This window comes from Leuresthes tenuis, unplaced genomic scaffold (assembly GCF_036924035.1).
Source record: "Leuresthes tenuis unplaced genomic scaffold, fLeuTen1.0.hap1 SCAF_17, whole genome shotgun sequence".
NCBI lineage: Eukaryota > Metazoa > Chordata > Actinopteri > Atheriniformes > Atherinopsidae > Leuresthes > Leuresthes tenuis.
The window spans coordinates 17,286,089-17,308,229 of NW_027325371.1; the positions used below are offsets into that span (position 1 = coordinate 17,286,089).

Below are 22,141 nucleotides of genomic sequence, written 5' to 3' on the forward strand. Positions count from 1 at the left end.
TGCTGCTGCTGCTTCTTCTTCTGGTGCATGAGCATGACTAACAGGTACCGCTGAAACAAATACACAGTCTGATGCTTTTCTTTTCTTTCGTTGACTTTTGAGATTCCGTTGCCTTCGATTTGCAGTGTGATGTCAGCAGTGATGTCATGCAGGTCAGCGTCAAGACATCAGGTCTTTGTTTGTGGTGGCCCAGAGTAGAATACAGATTAATATTTGCTCACTGCTGGGAGGAGGCAAGTTGTTAATCTGACAGTGTATCTGAGTTTATTCAGTCTTTACAGGCGTTGAGATATATCATTCAACCTGGAAGTGACTGCAGTTTCAACAAGCGAAAAGCCTGTTTGACAGTTAATGTACGATATGTTAAATCATTAAGACCTGATGCAACATGTTAGTACACTTAGTGTCTGAAGTCTCAATGAGTTTTGGTTCCTTAGAATCACATTTCCGTTGGGTGCAGATAAATACTGAGCCTTATCTAACTGTTTACCCACTGCAACCCATCTATCATTGATTTTGATGCTCTAAACTCAGCAATATGTGTGGATTTCAGAGAGATGTCAGAGATTTTCTCAAGTTTAAAAGAATCTTGCTTTTGCCTTCACTAAAACGCCTGCCACGGTAGCCGATGGGGTTTAAGTTGATCTCAGAGTTCAGCATCACTGCTTCACTGACAAAACTAAATCCTCATCAAATCTACTCCGCCCAGCATGTAACGTTGTTGTTGTTGTTGGTCTTTCGTGCACCGCAGGGGTTTTCAAAATGTCATGTAGCAGTACCGCAGTGATGCTTTACTAACTCTCTTCAGTGGCTTTGTTCTTCTCTGTGCGTCTCTCTGGGCTCCTCAGAGGGGACACCGCCGGCTTGTGTCATTCAAGGGGAACTAGCCTCTGTCCCCACATCATGCTTCCTTCCACAATACATGTTAAAACTGTGTTCCGTGATAAAGTTTCTTCAACACTGGCCTTTCTTACTCAGTCTTGTTCTGCATGTAACACTTTGTACCCTAACAGCTCTGCTCTCTTGCATCGTCTCTGGCATCCTGATTCTGCAACTCCCAGCAGTTTAGAGTTAGCGCAACTGACTTTCACTACAGCTGAACTGAAATCCCATGATGTAACCGTAGGGTTTGGGCTGGTCAGGGGCCATGTTAAAGCAAGGGTTTTGTCAAAAAGAGAAGAATCGGTGAATACAGCGAGTCTTACCGATGCATTTTTCTCCCCAGTGTCTTAAAATGGTCATATTACCATCCAGAACATAAGCATCGGGAAGAAAGGCCGACTACACGGCATCAGTAGTCGTCAAATTCTACCTTTTTCAAATTCTTGCTTATTTAAGTTCGGTTTAAAATGATTTGGATAGCTCTGAGAATGGGTGAGTATGTTCCAGAGAAGACAACTGCTGCTTCATAATGTTGAACATGTCCCTGATTGATGCTGCTGACTGATTCCTTGGTACAGTCACTGCAACAAATGACAGCCTGGGAGAGGATTTTCTTCCAGCACCAGTGTTGATTGATCTGTGATCAAATTTAGGTTTGAACATTCAGCAAAGTCTGTGGGGGGGGGGACTGAAAAGAAAAAAAATGGAGGTTTAACATGTCTGTATGACACTGAAACTCCTTTTCCAAGTGTGTCATTATTTGCAGTTTATTTGATGCCTGCAGGGTCCCTCCCAACCTCCACCCCTCCACAGCCGCCCCTTTACTCACATTAACCCTGTGTCTGTTTCCCCCCCCCCCTCTCCAACCACTCCTCCCACTCTTCCTCTCCTTGTCTCTCTCCTCCTCTCCCTCTACGCGCCCCATCTGCCTAACTACAGTTTCATGTAAGTTGGTTCCATTCATTCAGTCTTTTTCTTGGGGCTGGGTATCCAAGCAACATGTTGAATGGACATTAATACGCTGTTACAGCTGCTCATACGGTGTACTGATTTAAAAAAAATTAATAAAAAGAGCGAGCATTTCTACAGCGAGTGATCAAATCACCCGATTTTTACCTTTGGAAGATTCAAATTGAAATAAAAAAGAAATAGAAAAAACATATTCATCCCTTGTTTGTTGTTACCCAGCCCTGTTTGTTCCTAATGGTGTATTTGTTTTAATTGTACGGGTGTGTGTAATTCGGCTAAATCATTTATCATGTGTCACCCATCTGCTTACATGCAGAAAAACCTGCATGCTTTATTATTTTGGGGTTTTTTTGTGGCCAAATTGTTCAGATCACTTAATTTTAGCTGAGCCCCACATGTTTTTTTTTTTGTTTGTTTTGTTTTCATATTTTGGGGGATGATGAGTTAGGGTTAGTATTTATATATATTTTTTTGGTTTAGTTTTGTCGCTGGAGGCTAAAGTAGCCTTGAGCTACTTCCCAGAGCCAATCTCACCCCTTTCTAACTCCACGCTCTCAGGTTTTTTTAATTAATTTTTTTCATCTCAGTAGTTAAAGTTAAAGAGTTTATTAAATTTTCAACCTCATAAAATTGGCTCGAGTTAACTCCTGGTAGAACTGCACTACTAATACGAGGTAGTGTTGGGTGAAATCTGCTTTCAGGCACTCCCGCCTCCGCTCTGATAACAAGTGGACAGAAAAACTGTTGGAAACTCACAAGCTGTTGTTTCCAGTAGTATTTACTTCATTTATACTACCGATTGATTGTTTTGTTTTTGTATTATTAACTCTGTATTGGTTGATTTACTTATTTTGTCCGTGTTTTGGTTTCCGATCACATGTAACCGTCACATTCTGGTATTTTCCCCTGGGATTTCGGTGTGTTTACAGATGAGTAGCTCTGTGTGTGTGTTGTGTGACGTCTGTGGACAACCGTGGTAACGACTCCCTTTCCTCACCCCCACTCTCTCTAGTGGACAACCAGCACATGCTGCACTACATTCGAGATAAGACTGCGGTTCCCTACTTCAGCAATTTGGTGTGGTTTATCGGCAGCCATGTCATTGAACTGGACAAGTGTGTGCAGACGGACGAAGAGTAAGTCCTCCCTCGGTCTCCTCCTCGCTTTAGCCTCTAGGGGTCAGGCTTCTCTCGGCCGCTAAAGTTCCTGCAGTTCATTAGATAAGCACAAGATTGTACATTCTGCATTTTAAGATGGATTTATTTGTAATTGGTGTGTTTTTGTGTCAGTGTTTCTCACTGAGTGCCTTTTTTTTTATTGCTTTATGGCAGGCATAAGAACAGAGGAAAGCTAAGCGACCTGGTGGCAGAGCACCTCGACCATCTCCACTACCTGAACGACATCCTCATCATCAACTGCGAATTCCTTAACGACGTCTTAACCGACCACCTCCTCAACCGTCTCTTCCTGCCCCTCTACGTGTACTCATTGGTTAGTCCCGAGACGGTGCGTCAGCCTCCAGCACATTTTGACATGCACTCTGTCACGCTGAGCTTCACGGGTCCGGCGCGGAAAGCTTGTGTTGTTTAAAGGCCGTTTTAGTATCCGATGTTGACATTTTGATTAAAGTTGCTTAATTTCAGATTTTTGAAAGCATTCAAATCTGGAGTGACGTGTTCTCAGATGCAGAAGTGACCATAGAGCTTCTCTTTTTATCTCTGTCACGCGTTCTATTTGGAAACGCAACATACTTATGATAACTATGAGCTATTGTGTGTGTGTGTCATCTGAGTGTTTTATTTTTTATTTTTCCATTTCTGTCCAAAAAAGGGGGGACAGCTTTGGGTAATTGTGCAAGATAAAAGTATTATTATTAGTAGTAGTAGTATTTAAAACTGCGAAAGCTCCTAAAACCACTAAATGACTTTCAAACTGGTTTGTTTCTCCTCATGTTTGATCTTATGCATTCTGCCTTTTCTTTTCTTAGTCTGAAGAGCGAAAGATTAATCCTCAAGTGTCCCTTTACCTGCTGTCTCAAGTAAGCAACACACACACACACACACACACACACTCTAGATGCGACCACCAGCCATCACCAAAATACTGGTGTAGTGGTCATTCTTCCTATTTTTTGTACAGGTTAAACCCTAATATGTGGTCAATTATTATTATGTTCAAAGAGTAGAATAGACTGTCAGCATTTTACATTCTAAAGAAGATCAAATGCCTCCCACTTAAACTGAAAAACTGTAAAATTGTTATAAGTTGGCATACGTTTGTCTCCTTAAATGTTTTAGTTGCTTTTCTCTGGGAAGTTTAGTCATTGGCTTATCACAGCCTTTTCTTGATAGTTAATTTTAAAGAGAAGAAACATTTAAACCCTGTTGTGGTAAATGTGTGTAAGTTTCAGTGTTTCCTGCTTGTTTTCCAGGTGTTTCTGATCATCCACTATCAGCCACTGGTCCACGCCCTCGCAGATGTTATTCTTAATGGAGACCTGTCCGTCTTCACCCCTCAGACGGATATACACAGCGCGCAGAAAGCCACGGTAACATATATATCTGTACCACAGGCACTCGAAACAACACGTATATGATTAAATATGTACAGGCGTACATTTCCCCCCACAGTCTCATGCTACGTTCACGTGAGCATACAGGACTGAGCAGTATGCAGTCTAACCACGACACAGTTTTGAACATAACCATAACAACATTTTGCTCAGTGGTGTAGACTGTGCCGTGGATGGGATGAAAAAATGAACCTGGGAGTACAGTGCTTGAATGAGAAGCGCACACCTACACGTGCAACCGCACATCAGAGTTCCAGAAGCGCCTGGGGGTGGTTATGAGATGGCCTGGTCATTGGTTTTCTCCATACTTCACCCACATTAAAATAACAAAATGCAAATTCCTTAACCTTTTTTTGCTCTTTTGGTTTTTCAAACGCCCTTTTTTTTTTCTCTCTCTCTTTGCCCATCTCTCTCCTGTTTAGGCCTTGAATTGAATCATTCTTTCGCACTTTGCTTCTGTAATATTTTCCTCTGAATGTTTCTTTTTATTTCAGTCTGTACGGTCGTGTAATTTCCCTCTCCCCCTTTCTATCTGCTCTCAGTCTTCAGTATACCCCTTGTGTCCCCCTTACTTCCCCATCCGATTCCCCTCACCTCTCTCTTTCTCGCTTTTTCTTCTCCTCCCTCGATGCAGTTTCTCTTCCTTCACCCCCCCCCACACACACACACACACTTTTGATTGGTTTTGACCATCTGTTTGTACTGGCAGGTGGGTGTGCTGAAATAGTGAGCGTTTCTGAGAACCCTTGTGGTTATTCTCTGCTGTGTGTGTCTGTATATGCTCAGTCTGTGGCTGTTGTAAGAAGCAGCCTACCTTTTAAGTGAATGTGACACGAGGCGTGATATCTTTACAGTTATGGTGTACCACAAAAGGAGAGGCATACCCAAACTTGTACCTGCATTTAGTGGAGGAATAAACAAGCGTTTCCAAACTACAGAAACCATTGAAACTATTGGTCCTAAAATCTAACTGGTGAAATAAGCTAGAAAAGTAGAATTGAGGTGAATCCACTGTGATAGACTTTTGGGACAGTTAATTCTACCTATTCTTTTCACACAGGGTTGTATCGAGCTTGCATTAAGGAGTCGGATAAGCTTATCAACCGGTTACCATGTTGCTTTTTTGTAGTTAATCAGATTTAACCTGCACTGATGTCAGTTCCATTCCGTTTTTTTCAAGTACATAACACCTAAGCTATGATGGGTTACAAATATTGCTTAACAGATGATCTGAGTATTTAATTCTTTTCTTTTTATTATTATTTATCATGTATGTTGGAAGGTGGACATTGATTGTGTCTGCCACATCAGATTTGTGTTATTGTTTGATTTATTGTAGATGAAAAGCAGGCAGATGAGGCACAGGCTCCGTGTCTTTGCAGGTGGTAAAATGGCACTTCCTGTTTGTCTGTGATGTGGCAGGAAATTTTGGTCACATGATGGAACACTGACAGAGCTGGCTCACCTAACCCAGATCTCTTTCCTGGAAGAAGTGTTTTTTTTTTTTTTCTTTCTCTCTTGCTTTTGTAGATGTTTTTTCTTGCATTTGCACCAGCTGGATACATAATGTCAGTATTTGCATAGAAGTTTTTGTTTTTTTTTCCGGGTTTTGTTGGGTTTTTTTTGTTGTTTTTTTTGTCAAAGCGCATGCAGCTGGTTTACTTTACATTTATATGTACGAGTTTATCTTTGATCTGCAAACGATGCCCTATTTTGAAGGGCTGCTAAGCATGTGTGTGTGCATGTGTTTGTGTGCGTAGGGCATGCTCCCTGACCTCCATTAATTTCTCAGCATCGGCTGAGACTGTGAGCGGTTTACCAGAACATTGTCAGCAAGCAGGTGCAACACACACGCACACACACACTTTACTAGTGTGTGGTTTGTGTCTGACAGCATGCACGCTGTGTTTTGAGCAGCAGCTCCAGTACAGTCCTGCTCAGGCACATCTAGCTGTTTCGTTTGTGTTTCTTCTCCAGCTCACCTGTAGGTCTGAGGCTTTATCGAGTTTCAGGCTAAAAGCCTAAAAATAAAGTCGACTTGATCTGAAACAGAAACCTGCTAAAGGAAAAAAAGGAGAGAAAAAAACCTTTGACAGAATCCTATTAAAGAATACCTCAGTGAATGCTTCTCCGCTGGCCGAATTAAAGTAAAGGTGTTCTGTTGTGCTTAATTGTGATGAGACCAGTTTTGCTCTCACGAGAGCAAAGTGGAAGAAGAACGCAAGATGAGGTGGAGAGAGAATAAGGAAGGAGGTTATCATAATGCGACGTTTGTTTGTGGTTCAGCTGGAGTGATGCTGAGAAACTGCTGCTGACCCTGTGCAAGGATTGAAGTGAGTGGCCTTTGATTTGAACCTGTACAGCAGGCTCCACATACAGTGTGTTCCAGCTTGGCCATGTGCGCATGTGTTTGGTGGTTTGTGCGAGCGCACGCTGTTGAATTAAATGGGGCCACCTAGTTTCAATGTTCCTCTTAGTCTTTTGTCACAGAGCTGCAACTTTTCAAGAAACGAAACCGCTCAGACGGGATCTTACTGGAGTCCAATGAGCACACCTGAGTGGCACAGGGATCAAACAAACTGTGTTAGTCGGACTAGAACCGCACCTTTCTAAAATGCATGTGAAAGTGTGCGAAATCGAGTTTCTCTAAACCAGACGAATACACCCAGACCCAGTGACTTCGGCTATGTTTACGTGTGCGATGGCCTCCCGCGGAGGAGAGTAGCGGCAGTGACGAGTGTATTTCGGTCAATAAGTCGATGCCCCTCTTGTGCACGTATCCTGGGACAGGGAAGGCGAATCACTATAATGTGCAGATCGAACTCTTACTGTCGCTCCACCCAACCGTGCTGGTAACCATACTTATTGACTTCTCGTTTCAACAGCACCACTGAACTCAGGAACAATATTTAACGTGTTGATTTTAGGGTTGCAACCAACATTATTCTTTAAATCTATTAATTAGTTGTTTTTTTCTTGATTAATTGGTCGGCGACCGACGTCATCCTATCTGGATTTGAATGTCTTGTTTTGTCCAACCATAACTTTTAGTCAGACGTTCATTTTGCTGTTAGCTCAGAGCAAGAAAGGTAGCAACATCTTTGTGAACCTGTAGCCATCAGTTTTAAGGGGCGGCTGTAGGTCAATGGTTTGATTCCTGGCTCCCCCGAGTGGAAGTCCATCCATTTTCTCTACCTGCTAAATCCATTTAGTGTCAACTCGACTGGAGTTCTGCTTTAAGTACAGTCATTTACCATTAAACCATTGAATTAACCATCAAACTATCTACGTTATTCTCCTCTGGAGTGTATAGTGAACAAATGGCTCTTGACAAAAATAGTAGACATAGACAGCATTCCATAGTACTGCACACACCGGTTACCTCTCTATCGATATATACTGAATTTATTAGGTAATGGATGTCAAGGTGCAGTAACAGTAAAGCTGTAGCTGGTCCGCTGACTTTAGTTTTAGCTGATAAGACATTTGGCAGCGTGCCGAATGTGCCGAAACTGGTGCAATTTAAGGGCTTTAAGGCTTTAAGGTTCAATTGAACCTTTCAGCGCAGCCAAAGCACCCAGTTAGAAAAATCCATTAGGATTTGAACAGGTTTATTTCTGGTTTTATTTCTCAGCCAACTGCTTCAGCCCCCGCGCTGACTTTATGTGTTCTCTTTAATGGTGCAAATACTATAACGTGAAGTTCTGAATAAGCAGTTTATTATAAGAATTTATGGTGTTGGTGTTGTCACAGTTCTTCAGGTTTACTGTAAATAAGCGTTCCCATTGCTGCTTAACATCTTATCATTTACCAGCTGCTTCCTGTTGGGTTGTGCATGTGTGGTATGGTGCAAGTTTATAGGCTGTATGAGAAGAATGTCTTTTCACAGAAATGGCCTCCAAACCAGTGATCAGATCTGTGTGTATGTGTGTGTGTCTGTGTCTGTTGATCATTCTTGGACTGTGAAAAAGTGCCTCAGGCAGGAAGTGGTTTGTTTCTTTAAAGGACTTCGATCACCGTGATAGTGCGGAGGCTTTTACGGTAACAGTCTGCTTTTTTGCGGATAAGTTTCAGTTGGAACCGTTTTTTTTTTTTTTTTACATATTTAGCATGAAAACACTGACGCCCCTTTTAAACAATGTGTCCGATCAAGTGTTTTTTGCTTGTAGATTTACCAGAGAAGGGTTATAATGATGTTGCTCTTACTAAACAGGAGATCTCTTCCAAGCAGCTTGAGTTTGCACATTTTTCTCCAGAACTGAATCATCTCAGAAAATAAGCTCAACCCTGTTTACTCACCCATTTTGAACCATCATCCACATCACCTATTCAGCACTTACTCAGCGGTATTGTGCTATATTACAACAGTGACAAACACGAACAGCCAAGATCAACTGAATTCATGATGTGAAATATTGCTGAGTTGATTAAATCATCTCTTTGTGATCCTCACTTCCAGATATTCGATCCTACTCCTCTCACCTTTCTCTTCTTTGTCCATTCTGCCCCTATCTCACCCAGCAGGCCAGTGCGGGAGCAGTGCGCCGGTTCATCAAACCGCCCGAGTCCCTGGAGCGTTCCCTGGAGTTGTCCCGCCATCGAGGCCGCAAGAGAACACAGAAAAGGCCAAACTATAAGAACCTGGGCGAGGAGGAGGATGACGAAAGAGCAGGGGGAGGTGGCAGCAGTGGTGGAGGAGGACTAGAAGAGGGCTGGGATGAGGACAATGGCAGAGGAGGAGAGAGGGAGAAGGGAAAAGGTACAGAGGGAGGAGGAGGTGGGAGTTCTAAGGGAAGCAGAGCGAGTGGGGAGATGGCGGAAGGTGAGTGTGTGTCTCACTGCACACAACAGTATAGGACTGTGTTTGTGTTTCTTCTCTCCCATCAGTCAGATGTGTAATCTCCCATACAGCCTGGTCTTCCAACAGTCACCACAGCAGCCACCCCTTGTCTCCAAACCGAAAAGAGAGAGCTCCTTAAAAAAGACGACGCAGCCTTACTTTAATCGACAACATGTCTGATAATACGTGTGCTCCGCTTTGTTGCTTTTGATCATCTCCATGCTTCTGCTGCTGCAAAAAAAGATGAATCGGTTAAATCTATAAAACAGTTCAGGAGAAGAAAAAAAAAAAAATGAAGAAGCACGATGAGGCCTCCCTCTTTCCCCTGTTTGGTATTTGATTTTCCCATGTTTACGACTGATCATATTCAATACGGTCTCCATGACAACAAACTGCCCATTCCCACAGTGACACACCACCCATCCTGTGCTCCTCACCTTTCCGCCTGTCCCTCACTCCTGCTCTGAGTGTGTGTGTGTGTGTGTGCGTGCGTGCGTGCGTGCGTTTGTTTGTTAGCACAGCATCTGTTTTTTGTTGTTGTTGTTGTTTGCTTTTTTTTTTTTTGGTTGTTTTTTAACAGGACCATCTCACTCATCTGAAATTATTTCTTCTGGACTTTGACTCCTTTTGTTGGAGTCTTTGCTGGGATACACAATCTTAAGGCCCAAATGAACATAACTGTTTGCAACGGTGTTGATTTGAGCACATAAATGATTTGTGTTGATTTGTGGACTGCAGACCTAGAAGCTGGTCTCATTTTGAAGCTGGTTTCAAAATGAGATTGATCAAATAAGTTATCAAATTAAAAACTTTTTGAAAGATTAGATGGTAAGTTTAGTGACGTTTACACTGAATTAGATGTTCCTTCTATTCCATACAGTAAATTTAACCTGCTCTGTGCTCAATAGAAAGGACACCTCTAACTCTTCTTTGCTGCTTCAATGCATTTAATCTTTTTCCGAACCACAAAGAGAGAGAAGGAATTACGTCAGACTCATACGTCAGACCTTAATAGTCGTTGGTGACAAGAGGCCATAGTTGTTTCAGAGCTGTGCGTGTGTTGAAGGTCCAGGATGTCGTTGTACATGATAAATATTGGCCCGCTTATGTAAGTGAGTACAAACTGCGTGTCTCTGTGCACAGAAATCGAGATGGTTGTGATGGAGAAGTGTAAAGTGTCCGAGCTGACGGAGCAGAACATCACCGATGAGGAGAAGACGGCGGCTGCCACGCGCACGCACACACAGAGGAGCAGGTGCGTGTGCACCTTAATCATGCCCAGCACATGGATGTTCAGACGTGAACCGAATTATCTGTGGACTGATTTCTCTCTCTCCCCGCAGACCGTTCTTAGACATGGTGTACAGTGCCCTTGACTGCACCCATGACGACTACCATGCCCTGTTCGTCCTCTGCCTGCTTTATGCTGTCTCACACAGCAAAGGTGGGTCTCTCTGTTCATCCACAGTTCTGAACTTTGTATGAACTTCGTCTGTCTACACCTTCTCCAAAAACAACTGTAGCTTATTCAAATGTTTCTTCAGAGATAAAGAGTTCATTTTGAGGTTGGTTTTGTGCAACTTCATGCCTCTCATGAACTGGTTCAAAGTTCAGTTCCCACGGGTTAAAGAAGTGTAGCTCGTGTTCATAGTTCACCCTTTCAGTTTTGAACTTGTTCAAAGTTCAGTTGATTTACTTTTTTTTTTTTTTTTTTTTAAAGGTTAGAAGTGAGAATGAACGACTGAACTCGAGAAAGAGAAGAAATTATAGTCAGTTGCATCAATTATAATAGACCTTAAATTCTATCACACCGAATGGACATGCACAGGGACCAAATTGTTTGTATTTTTTTGTTTTATATGTCTGAATAACTTCTTCCCCAACAATGTAGTTCATTATTAATCTGTCTACCTGTTGCTGGGAAATCCCACCCCTGGAGACTGCAGGCAGTGTGACCAGAGGAGTCTTAAATAATCACAAGTAGACGATGCACCTGCAGCTTCTCTCCTTTCACCTTCACTTGCCATTGTTACAGCAGGAATGCACCGGCGTTGCCGCAGAGCACTGCTGGTTTGTCATGCCAGAGTGCGCAATGCATCGTGGGGAACGTAGTGTGAAGAAGGTGTAGCGCTGGGAAAATGTAGGCAGTGACACCGACATGTTGTTGCAGGACCTCACGTAATCTGAACGAGTTCAAGTTCTTTTTTTGCATCTAGGTTGCGAATAAAGGCTCAGTTCAGTGTTCTCAGAAAAAAACGAACGTGTTCAGTGAACGCGTTCGTTGATTATGAGGTTGTAGGTAAGGCTTCCATATGATGACTGTCGTATGTACACCCATTTGCCAGAGCTGCACAATAGAACTGTATAGCCCCACTCTTTTGTCATTTCCATTTTCCTGCTGAAAAGAACTGAAACCAAACAGCGATGATGTGTAGCACTAAAGCCGTGTCGCGGTGAAAGTTGGACTCTTTCACTTGTGTCAAGTGGAGACATATTTTGGTGAAGCGGGTGGGTTTGCAAGTGCTGTGAACGGATTATTTTTAAATCTACAGTCATTCACAGAAAGCCCACCCCTAAATCTATGTCAAAGCTGCTATTCTTAGTGTGTAGGTTGCTGCATGGTGGTCGGAATGCTGAGAGGAGATCTTGAAGGGTAGCGTATAGATAGCTGAAGAGGCGAAGACTCACTTGAAGTGAGTGAGTAGTCAACAGTGGTTGGCATCCCATGAGTCAGACAAAAGACATGTACTCTTATCTTACAGGTTTTTTTTTTTGCTCTCCCTTGTCTTGGACCTCATCTTCACCCCCACAGTTCTGTGAAGCCTCTGCTTTAATAGACAAAGCAAAGCTCACGGAATTGCAAGCTTTAAGTGCTCTGTCTTTTTATAGCACTTATTTGCTTGCAGGCATTGATTAGTGTTATTCTCAGAATTTTTTTGTTTCTTGGCCCCTTGTTCTTGAATGCATTAGTGGCAGCCTGCTGCAGCAGCTCCGGAAAATGTTGTGTCTTTCTTTGAATCCTCATGAGAACGAGAGCGAGCCTTTTTCTGAGGGGGAAGAAAAAAAAACAGATTTGTAAACATTTCTCAACCCTGGTTTGGGTGCTGTGCTTCCTGGGGTGATCTGCGCTGGTAATTCTTGCACTTTTATCAACATAAGTTGTTAGCACGAGGGAGCAGCTGATTGGCCTTTCAAAAGCCCAAGTAATGCTTGGAACAAGACCCCAAATTCAAATGTGTTAAAGAGGAGACATCGAGGCTTCAGAGCTTCAGAGCAGGAACAAAGCAGAGAGGAAAACAGAAAGAAGTTACGTCTTTTTATCTTGATCCTCACGGAAAATATGAGATCACTTGCAGATGAAGTGGATGAGCTTTCAGGCCTGATGACAATGCAACAGGAATATCTGGAAGGAAGTATCATTTGTTTCAGAGAGACGAGGCTGCATGTACAACTCGTCATCAGCTAAGTTTTTTTTCTCTGATCTGTTCATGGCAACCTCTGAGGATTAATTGACGAAATGCAGACTTTACCCAAAGGTTCCAAAAGTTTGCATTGAACTACATGCACGCGAGTAAATTCATGTCTCTAATTGTAATTCTGGGAACCTGGTAAATCAAACTAAATGCTTTAAGATGAATACGTTTTCATCTTCGTGACTTGACAGCGACAGTAACGTAGCTATCAAGCTGTCAGTGTCTTGTTCTAAACTGAACTTCAGCTTGACGCTGCAGAGGTAACTTTAGGTTCTTTAAGTGTCGCGTAGCTGGTTCACTTCTTACAACACGCATCCCCGTGACAGCTTAAGATGGAAATCACACCTGTTATGGAGCTGCTGAGTTGGAAAAGCACCTAAAAGCACCGCCTCCAGACCAATTCATTGGTTTTAAAAATGGGGAATGTTCCATTGAGAGTCTCGTCTCTCTTCAGACAATCTTAACAGTTTGACCTTTGATTGAATGGGGAATTCTAATGTAAAACTAAGACTAATTACCTAAATGTTGTGTTATTTATTACCTTTATTGAGACAGTGCACCATGAAGGATTTCCTTACTATTTTCTCATACTGCAGATGGTTGGGCTTCAAATCTACTCAATATGTATATATTAGTATTGTAATGTGAACTAGAATCAGTCCTCCTTTGATACTGGATTAGAACTGAACTTGTCATTGTTCATTCATTAGGTGTAAACCGTGATCTTCTGGAGCGTCTGCAGCTGCCAGTTCCAGACCAAGAGAGGAACTCTTACAGTCTGGTGCTTGTAGAAAGACTGATTAGAGTCATGAGCCAGGCAGCACAGCCAGGTAACACACACACACACACACACACACACACACACTATTAGCTGTCTCTCTGCTGGAGGCTTGAAATGTAAGATAATTGTAGCTCAAAAACCACAAGAACATTTCATGATAAGAGCACTTTTGATTCATTTGCTCCAGATTAGAAATGACTCCACTATTTGTGGAAACATCCTTTAGCTTCTTCTAGCTGGTGTGGAAATATTACGCACGTTATTCATCTGTCTTTGTTTCATTTGTCTAGATGGCAAAGTGCGCCTGGCTACCCTTGAGCTGAGCTGCCTGTTATTAAAGCAGTCTGTGCTGTCTGGAAACCACTGTATAATCAAAGATGTCCATCTGGCCTGCCTGGAGGTGTGTTTCGATTCCCCCTCCCCCCAAAAAAAGTAAAATACCGGGTAAAAGAGGGCAGAAGAAGCAAGTGAAAATCAGCTTCAATCATACAAGTTAAACGCCTCCTTTCCATATGAATTTGCACTTTCTCAGAATTCAGAACTGCAGTTTCTCAGTAACAGCTCAGTTATGACCTAAAATATTATGGTTCATCTTCTCCGATGCTCTGGCACTCATATTTCATATTTAGCCCTTCCCTCATACTCCCTCTGACTCCTCTTCCTCTTTCTCACTCCATCTTGCACAGCAGCAGGTTTTTCTGGCTTTTAATTCTGGGAAAAACGATCATTTCCTTTTAAAGTCACTTAAGTGTAATCCTCCCCGTCTCTTTCTTTCACACCAAGTTCCAGGAAGTGCTTGAGCAGCTGTCGACGCGTCAATCATTTGCAACACTGACATTGTTTAAACTAGACTTGAAATTATGGCTTGGTCATTTTAAAATGATTTGTTATTACATTACCAGCAGACCTGGTGAGGATACTCACCGCTATACTACTGCTATCAGTGTCACTGGGGGTTTCTAAATGAGGAATTTCCCCCATCTTACACAGTAGCATTAAACAGGAGACTGCAATATTTGTGGTTTCTGGAAGAAATTGCGATAATATTTTATTATATTAGTTTGCTTTTATTTTGGTTGGTTTGTTTTCAACTTCCAGCCTTTAATCACTTGACCAGCGAATGCAAAATTCCTGAAAACTGTAGATGACTGTAGATGAATTAGAGTTGTTTTATAGATTCAGCCAGTTTATCCAAAATGCTACCGGTTCGCTTTTTGCTTCACTGCAGGGGAAATAACCATGTTACAGATAAAGTTACTGTACAACATGCCAGCATTGATATTCACTTTCAATTACACCATTGCTGAAAGGTGACCATAAATCATAATTTTCTTCCTTACAGGAAGAAAATCATATCCTTGTAACTTATCTGCTAAGCTCTCTGGCAACCGGTTTATTGTTTAAGGAACATGCATTACAGGAATAACACCATCTTACTTGGAGTTCAACCTCTCGGATTCCCGTTAATGCCCTGGATTGTTGTTTCATGCGCAGGCTGAAATTTCTCAGGAACAACAGTCCGTGAATGCGTAACTTCCCCTAATGAGTAAAGCGTTTTACTTTTTTTTTTACTGGGATTACTGGCACATATAGGGTGCCGACTTGGATGAGAAGATAGATTGACATCCCTTTTTATGTGAGCAACCTAGAACTTTAGTCTTCGCTATTTGACAGAAGAAGTCCAGAGACAATAGATAGTCCATCAGATAGATGTGGGTTTCTTTTTTTTAACGGATTGAACAAAACGGATAAAGCATTGCAAGTAAAGTGCTGCAAATATATCATTTATGAGCTGATGTAGCTCCACCTTTTGCCCCCCTCTGTTTTATCAAATCCTATATCCAATTTTCTCGCATATTTATTGTCTACCTCTGTGGGTGTCCAAGCTAAAAGATGTCCCGGACTGTCGTGTTTCTCTCCGCAGGGCGCCCGAGAGGAGAGTCTGCATTTACTGCGAAGATTCTACAAAGTGAGTACACGCAGTAACACAACCCATTAGACGGTCTGTGCAGTACACTCGTGAACCGAGTGGCTACGCATCTGCACCGCTGAGCGACAAAATAAGTGCCTCTCTCCCTGTCTCCCTGTCTCCCACACACACACACACACACACACATTCCATAAACAGAAAGAAAGTGGAAGGAAGGACAGTGCAGTAGACAGTTGAAAACATTTAGGGGCGCATTGTCTTGCAAGTCATATTGTTGCAAAATAATTTACATTCCTCTTTTGCTGATTTCTGTTACACAACAGGACTGCAGCTCTCATACAGAAAATGGGACGGTCTTGGCAAAGGGAACGGACGAAGGGGGAAATGGAACAAGTGGAAGTTCTTGTATTACAGACCAGTGTCAAAACAAAAGCTGAACAAAAACCGTTTAAGTTTGGTGTGAAAAAACCTTGTAAATGAAAGTGGAGCCTGTTGTCGGTATGACTATAAGTCGAGGGATTTTTCTGAAAGTATGGCAGGCACAACTGAAAGTGTGTTTTTCCATACACGATAAGATAACAGATAATGGGACACTTTATTTTCATTGCAGCTGCAGCTTTCTGTTTCACTTTGATTGTCTCTGGATATAAGTTTTGGAATCAGATGCTGGATTTAGATTTGGCCTTCTCCTTTATGGTCTAGCAAGATAGACCGATGCAAAGTTCTTCTTTCAGTCTTTACAACTGTTGCTGTGTGTTTCACTGCATACGGTGTCAGTGAAATGAACGGGATGTGTTGTGTGTCTGGTATGCAGTTCATAGCCTGGGGCACAGTGCAGCTTTTTATCTTTAAAGAGGGCGTGGTTGCATCTTTTGAAAAGAATGCATAGACACACAGAAATGTCCACGTGTGTAAAACTGCTCATGTCTGATCCTAATGTGGGAATGAGCACAGAAATGACTGAACAGGACTAGAGAAAATCTTCCCATTGTTCATGCACCTATTGTTCAACCAACACTGGAAAAGCGAAGAGCGTAAGAGTGAGATGAAAATGCTCATCACGGATGTAGATGCTTGGAAAACAATGTCTTATGTATTATTAGACTGAGACAGATTGACTCACAGAGCGTCATCGATAAAACGCAGAGCTGTCGAAATCTGAAAAAAAGAGGCCTTCTGATATGTAACGGGGTAAAGAAGAGGTCCGTGTGCATCGACTGAGCGCGGGTGTCGTAGCTGGAGGCACTGGAAAAGCGGAGCCGATGGAGCACGAACGCAGGGCGGCAGCCGTTGTTTCCAAAAACCAGACCATAAGCCAGTCATCCTCTGAGCCGCTGAGTTTGTGCGATCTTCTTGCACCCAAAGAGCACACGTTGTTCACGGAGTACGCACGATCGCGTTTATGCATTCTGTCACGCACATCTTACCGATTTTAAATTTTTCTATTTTTTTTTATTACGCAGCTTTGACAGGATCACTTCCTCTGTCTTGTTCATTGTGCGCTCACATACCTGTTAGCGGGTGTCTTACTTATGGTTCATTTCTGCACCGCAGCCCCAGACATGCGTGGATATGTCCACGCCACAGCAGCAGGAAATGCTGCTCACTTAACTGGTGCTCACTGTTGGCTGTGAGTACCAGTAAAATGGAAATAATTATGCCAGATGCTTTGGAGCCGTTTTAGCCTGTGAAACTTGGTTCTCAGAAATGATAAAACCAGTTGTGTATCTGCCTTCTGATATTTCATGTATGATGATTTGGGGACTTTGCATTTTCTTTGTATGTGTGCATGGTTTACACATGAGTCTTTGTTTACAGCTCCGTTGGCGAGCTGCTGTTTTGTTCTAGAGTTCTTCTGCTGTCTCGTTCAGTCCACATTTGTGCCCCCTCATTCTCAATGAAACGCACTTTGATACCAGCAGTTGCCCACAGATGATTTCCTGAGGTCCCCGGAGATGTCATCTTTCTTCAAATACTCTGCTCTCTGCAATTTCCATGGGATGCATTGACCTTTTTTCATGACTTTACTTTGGAACAGACTTCATGGGAGGTATCTTGTGCCTAATGGGGGCAAGGCTTTGTAAAGAAGTATGTGGTGTCTCCAAAGTTTTCCTGAAGGGGATTTTGAATGTGTTCGCATCGTCGGACGAGTAAATGGAATAAGATTAACTACGCGTGTGTACACACAAACACAAACAGGCACCATGCTGTAGACTCTCAGAGCTGCATATCCACACCCTGTTATGGGTCATGGCATGTTTTTCATGGGGTGTCATTTGAGAAGTCCTCCTCGGCTCCCGTGGTTCTGTGAGTGATAGAAAACACAGCACCACTGCATGCTGCTCTTACTGTCAGGTTTCCAGTAAGGGGGCCTGTTGTAGTTTCATTTTTCCAGTTAAGGAACCGTTGTTGTTTTGAAAGTCTCTGGGCTGTGTTGCATGCAGCAGCCCAGGTGCACAGTTTTAGTGTGAAGCAATCAAGGTTGACCACAAATGCAAAAAAAAGAGCTTTCGCTGCATTGTCCCAGCAGAGAGTGATAGTTATCAGCCACTGCCAAGTAATCACGTGCTCTTCGGTACTCTGTTTTTTGCACTTTGTACGCAAAATATGTTTGTTTTATATTGTTAAGATGGGATGTGAATAGTAATGCAATTATCAACTCCAAAAAAGCCAGTGTAGTGTGTTAGTAAACTGGAACAGTTGAAACAGTTTTGCTGTTTCACCTTAAAGACGTAAAGGATAAATGCATCGTGGTAAAGGCAAGAAAGATAAAGCAGGACTCGTCAAATAACTTATCATGAGAGTTTCTACTGAGATTGAAACCTTTTTGTTGCCTTTTTTTTTTTTACTTTTCGAGATGAGCGCACTTCATATCCTGAGTCACAAATCTTTGGTTGACTTTCCAGGCACTGTGTCTGTGACCATAAGAGTTTTTGTGGTTTGGTGGCGCTGTAGAAACGCGCTCGACGTTTTTGTCATGAATTGCTTGAATCCCACTTGTTGTCTTTGTTGTCTTTTTTTTTTTTTTAAACGATCTTTGGTTTCTATCGCCACAGGGAGAAGAAATCTTTCTCGACATGTTTGAAGATGAATACAGAAGCATGACGGTTGGTCAGCCCTTCCTTTGTCGTGATTGTTATTAGTGTTGTGGTCCTGAATTCACACATTGCTGTGGCTGTTAATGATGATTCATATTTGTCTGGTTACTCATCCCCTTATGATTCTTTTAGAGCAAGCCGCTAAATGTGGAGTATTTGCTGATGGACGCCTCCATCTTGCTGCCACCCACTGGCACCCCTCTGACTGGCATCGACTTTGTGAAGAGACTGCCGTGTGGAGACGTGGAGAAGACTCGCAGGGTGCGTCCACACACAAGCTCCAGCTCAGTCCACACTTCACACAACATTTAAGAGTCCGACAGGTTATCAGATTCCTGACAAAGCAGATCTCTTCATTGGAAAAAAAGTTTTCTTTGAATACAGTCTGAATATCTACCGTCAAAGTGCTTGTGTCCTATTTACTGTGGGATTTTTTTGTTATGACTGCAAGTTTGAGAGAAGTCATTCGCTGTAACGTGGGATTTCTCTCCCCGTCTCACTCAGGCGATCCGAGTGTTCTTCATGTTGCGGTCCTTGTCGCTGCAGCTTCAGGGAGAGCCGGAGACTCAGCTCCCTCTGACCCGGCCTGAAGACCTCATCAAGACGGATGATGTCTTAGACCTCAGTAAGTTCCACACGGAGTAGCACAGTCATGCTTCATGGCAAAAAAAACAAAACAATAACTTAGCGCAGTTTCACCTTAAAGGAGCTGTGATTGATTATTGATATTGATATATTATTGATAATGATTATGGTTTTATTAACAGAAATGGAATATAATACATATAACTATGTTGTTAGTGCTATATAGTCGACGTATGAAACGAGTCGTTACGTTTTTATCACTAGTTTTTGCCTTTTTATTTACATTACCGCGGTCCGCTCTACTTACCCGGAAGGACACCATATTGATTACAGTGGCCTAGAAGGGACAAAGGATGGCGCAAGCGCGATTCGCCGCTCCTTTGCATACAATCAGCTGATCTGATTAAACAGTTCCTGTTGAAAACTGTTGATTCACGTGTGTTTGTGCACCAAACTACTAAGTAGCTTTGTTAGCTGGAAATTACTCTGCGTCATGTTACGGAGATCAGCTGATTTCAATGAAAGTGTAACTTGATGGTAAGAGGCTTTGAAGAGAATGTCAGCCAGTTACAATGTGTTGTCTGCTAATGCTATCCCTCTATCAGACTAAATACAAACAGCCTTTAGCCTTACGTTGCTAATTTTAGCTTTTATTACCATGCAGGTAGCTGCCTGGGGTACACAAAACACTAATTTAATGCAGAACAACGAACAGTGACATTCACTGTATGTTATCTTTTCACAGAATATCGAACCAAATGTAACATCTATTTATAATTTATATCTCTAAAAGTAACCTCAGAACTTGAGAAGGTGGTTTCACTCCATGGAGAAGACATCTTGACACATTTGAGTGATGGATGTATTGGGTAGTGTGTGCTGCACCAGCCTCAGGCCTTGTTTCTTCACAACATGGATGTTGCGTTCAATGCTCAATCGGAAATGACAGAATCTGACGAACAGCGGAACTTCCACACTGCTCCTTTAACAACAAATGAAAATAAAATGGCAAACGCAGCCAGAGTTCTTCTAAAAGAGTTTTTCAGTCCACAGTTGCAGCATACAGATGTCTGGCAAAACCTCAACGATCTGCACTGATTGTTCTCTGCAGAGAAGGGACTAACCTGTTAACGCACATGCATGAGGCGTCTTTAAAAATCATCTTTGCATACAGGCGTATGTCATCATTGACGATCACAGCAACACAACGATGAGCACGCAGGCGCTCTTCCCGCAAGCTGCGATAACCTGAAGAGTTTTCAGGTGTGAAACTGATGTTATAGAAACTCTCATGTGGTTTGCTGCTGCTGTCACAAGTTCAGCTGCACAGCCATGTAAACCGGAGTGATGACGCAGTCTCGTACTCTCAGTAAACAAACTTTGCAAATCCATAGATTCATGCACACTATTTGTGCATGCATGTGTTTGTCTCTTATTTTGTATTGTACGCATGTATACATCATATATATATACTATACTTGAGTTATTGGTAGGGTACTCCTACTAACAGCTAGGAGTAAAGAGGTAAACTGCTGCATTCAGGGACATCTGGAAACAATTTGGGAGATAGTGGGACGTTGCCAGGCAAATGTGCATGTGCAGATTAATCTAGAGGCTGTCGGTTCATTTTCAGTTTCCAGTGGCAACTATTAACCAATGAAGATCTTTATACATGAGAACTGGGTTAAAGGTTCTCTTTATAGGTGAAAAAAAAAAACAAAGAAAAAGAAAAGCTTAACACGTACGTGTCAAGTCTGCCTCGGCGCTAACAAAAGAAGGACAGGAAGAGTGGCCAACCCACGAATAACCTACTGGCTAATGCAACAATAGCAGATGCTGCTAACAAATGAACACCACCGCCTCCCACAAAGAAAACCACATTAAGCAGCAAAGATGGGGTAAATATTGGTGTTGCTTCTCTTTGCAGGAGACAGCTTAGAGGCTGCACAGGGCTGAAATCTGATCCAGAACTTTTCATCTGGACCGGCAGACGTTTCTTGTAACGTCAGCATCGTGGATGCAGCTTGTGCTGTAGCTGTAATTTCTCTCAGTTGATTCCACAATATTGGCTTGCGGTGTGCATTGATGGTGTATAACTGTTTTTTGTGAATTCCCTAAGGAACAGCGGGTGGGTTAAAGTGGACGTATTTGGCAATAACGCAGAACCAAAATGTTGTCACAGCCTTACAGTGTTAACATGTCTGCTGCCGTGTTTGTGCTAAAAACTGAGCTAATCGTATAATGTAAACTGTCCACGTGGAGCTGCCCGCATGTCATTAACAGCAAAGTCACAATTAGCGTATGCTCATCCTTTTGATAGTCAGCTATTGTTGTTGTCATTTAAAATGAAAAGAGTCAGTAGTAGTCGCTGTGTATGAATCAGACTGATACTAATTGAGTTCTGATTGCATTATAATGAAAGGGATTGTAAATGGCTTCCACTGGACTGCAGAACGATCTTGGTCGGATGAAACAAAATCAGCGTGTTCAGTTAAGATGGTCAGCTCGGTTGGTGCAGGACTATGCAGAACCACCGTAGTTTACACGCACAGTTGAGTCAAGCTGCAGGTCGACTGGGCCGCTCTCCTTGTCCAAGTACAGATGCACTAGACTGTGTGAGAAAACATCCTGCCATTTCTATTGTATTCTATGGTATTAGCATACCATTAAGTCTCCTAAACTGAATTATAAACAGAGACGACTGGTGGGTTTTTTTGTTTCTTTTTCGGTTCCACGGTTTTATTTATTTAGCGGCGGTGAGTCTGCCATCTGTACCAGATGTGGGCAGTTGTGGCCTTTTAAACGTTATCATTTCGTCTGTGTTGAGTCAGCTGGAGTTTCTGTACTTTTTGGAAAGTCATCTGCTAAGCGAATAATGATTCAAATGATTTTTTTTTTTCTGCATGTTTACATTCGTAGGATGAGACATAAAAAGCCGATACTTATCAATAACTTTTCCTCTTTCTTTAAATAGAACGAATAGAAGAAAACACTTGATGAAAGATGAAAAG

General features: G+C 42.4%; 1 protein-coding gene across 7 annotated transcripts in view; it reads left to right on the top strand.

Moving 5' to 3' along the window:
* clec16a (C-type lectin domain containing 16A) overlaps positions 1 to 22,141 on the top strand; it is a 36,925-nt gene that overhangs the window by 4,883 nt on the left and 9,901 nt on the right. For 3 of the 7 annotated variants that reach the window (XM_072368041.1, XM_072368042.1, XM_072368047.1), the window contains exons 6-18: positions 2,864 to 2,987; positions 3,183 to 3,357; positions 3,839 to 3,889; positions 4,283 to 4,399; positions 8,945 to 9,245; positions 10,407 to 10,518; positions 10,607 to 10,707; positions 13,447 to 13,566; positions 13,808 to 13,917; positions 15,442 to 15,486; positions 18,504 to 18,554; positions 18,678 to 18,806; positions 19,050 to 19,170. In XM_072368041.1, the coding sequence (XP_072224142.1) occupies positions 2,864 to 2,987; positions 3,183 to 3,357; positions 3,839 to 3,889; positions 4,283 to 4,399; positions 8,945 to 9,245; positions 10,407 to 10,518; positions 10,607 to 10,707; positions 13,447 to 13,566; positions 13,808 to 13,917; positions 15,442 to 15,486; positions 18,504 to 18,554; positions 18,678 to 18,806; positions 19,050 to 19,170 (1,557 nt within the window). The remainder of the gene's footprint in view (positions 1 to 2,863; positions 2,988 to 3,182; positions 3,358 to 3,838; positions 3,890 to 4,282; positions 4,400 to 8,944; positions 9,246 to 10,406; positions 10,519 to 10,606; positions 10,708 to 13,446; positions 13,567 to 13,807; positions 13,918 to 15,441; positions 15,487 to 18,503; positions 18,555 to 18,677; positions 18,807 to 19,049; positions 19,171 to 22,141) is intronic. The other 4 variants (XM_072368043.1, XM_072368044.1, XM_072368046.1 and 1 more) reach the window with 3 other exon arrangements.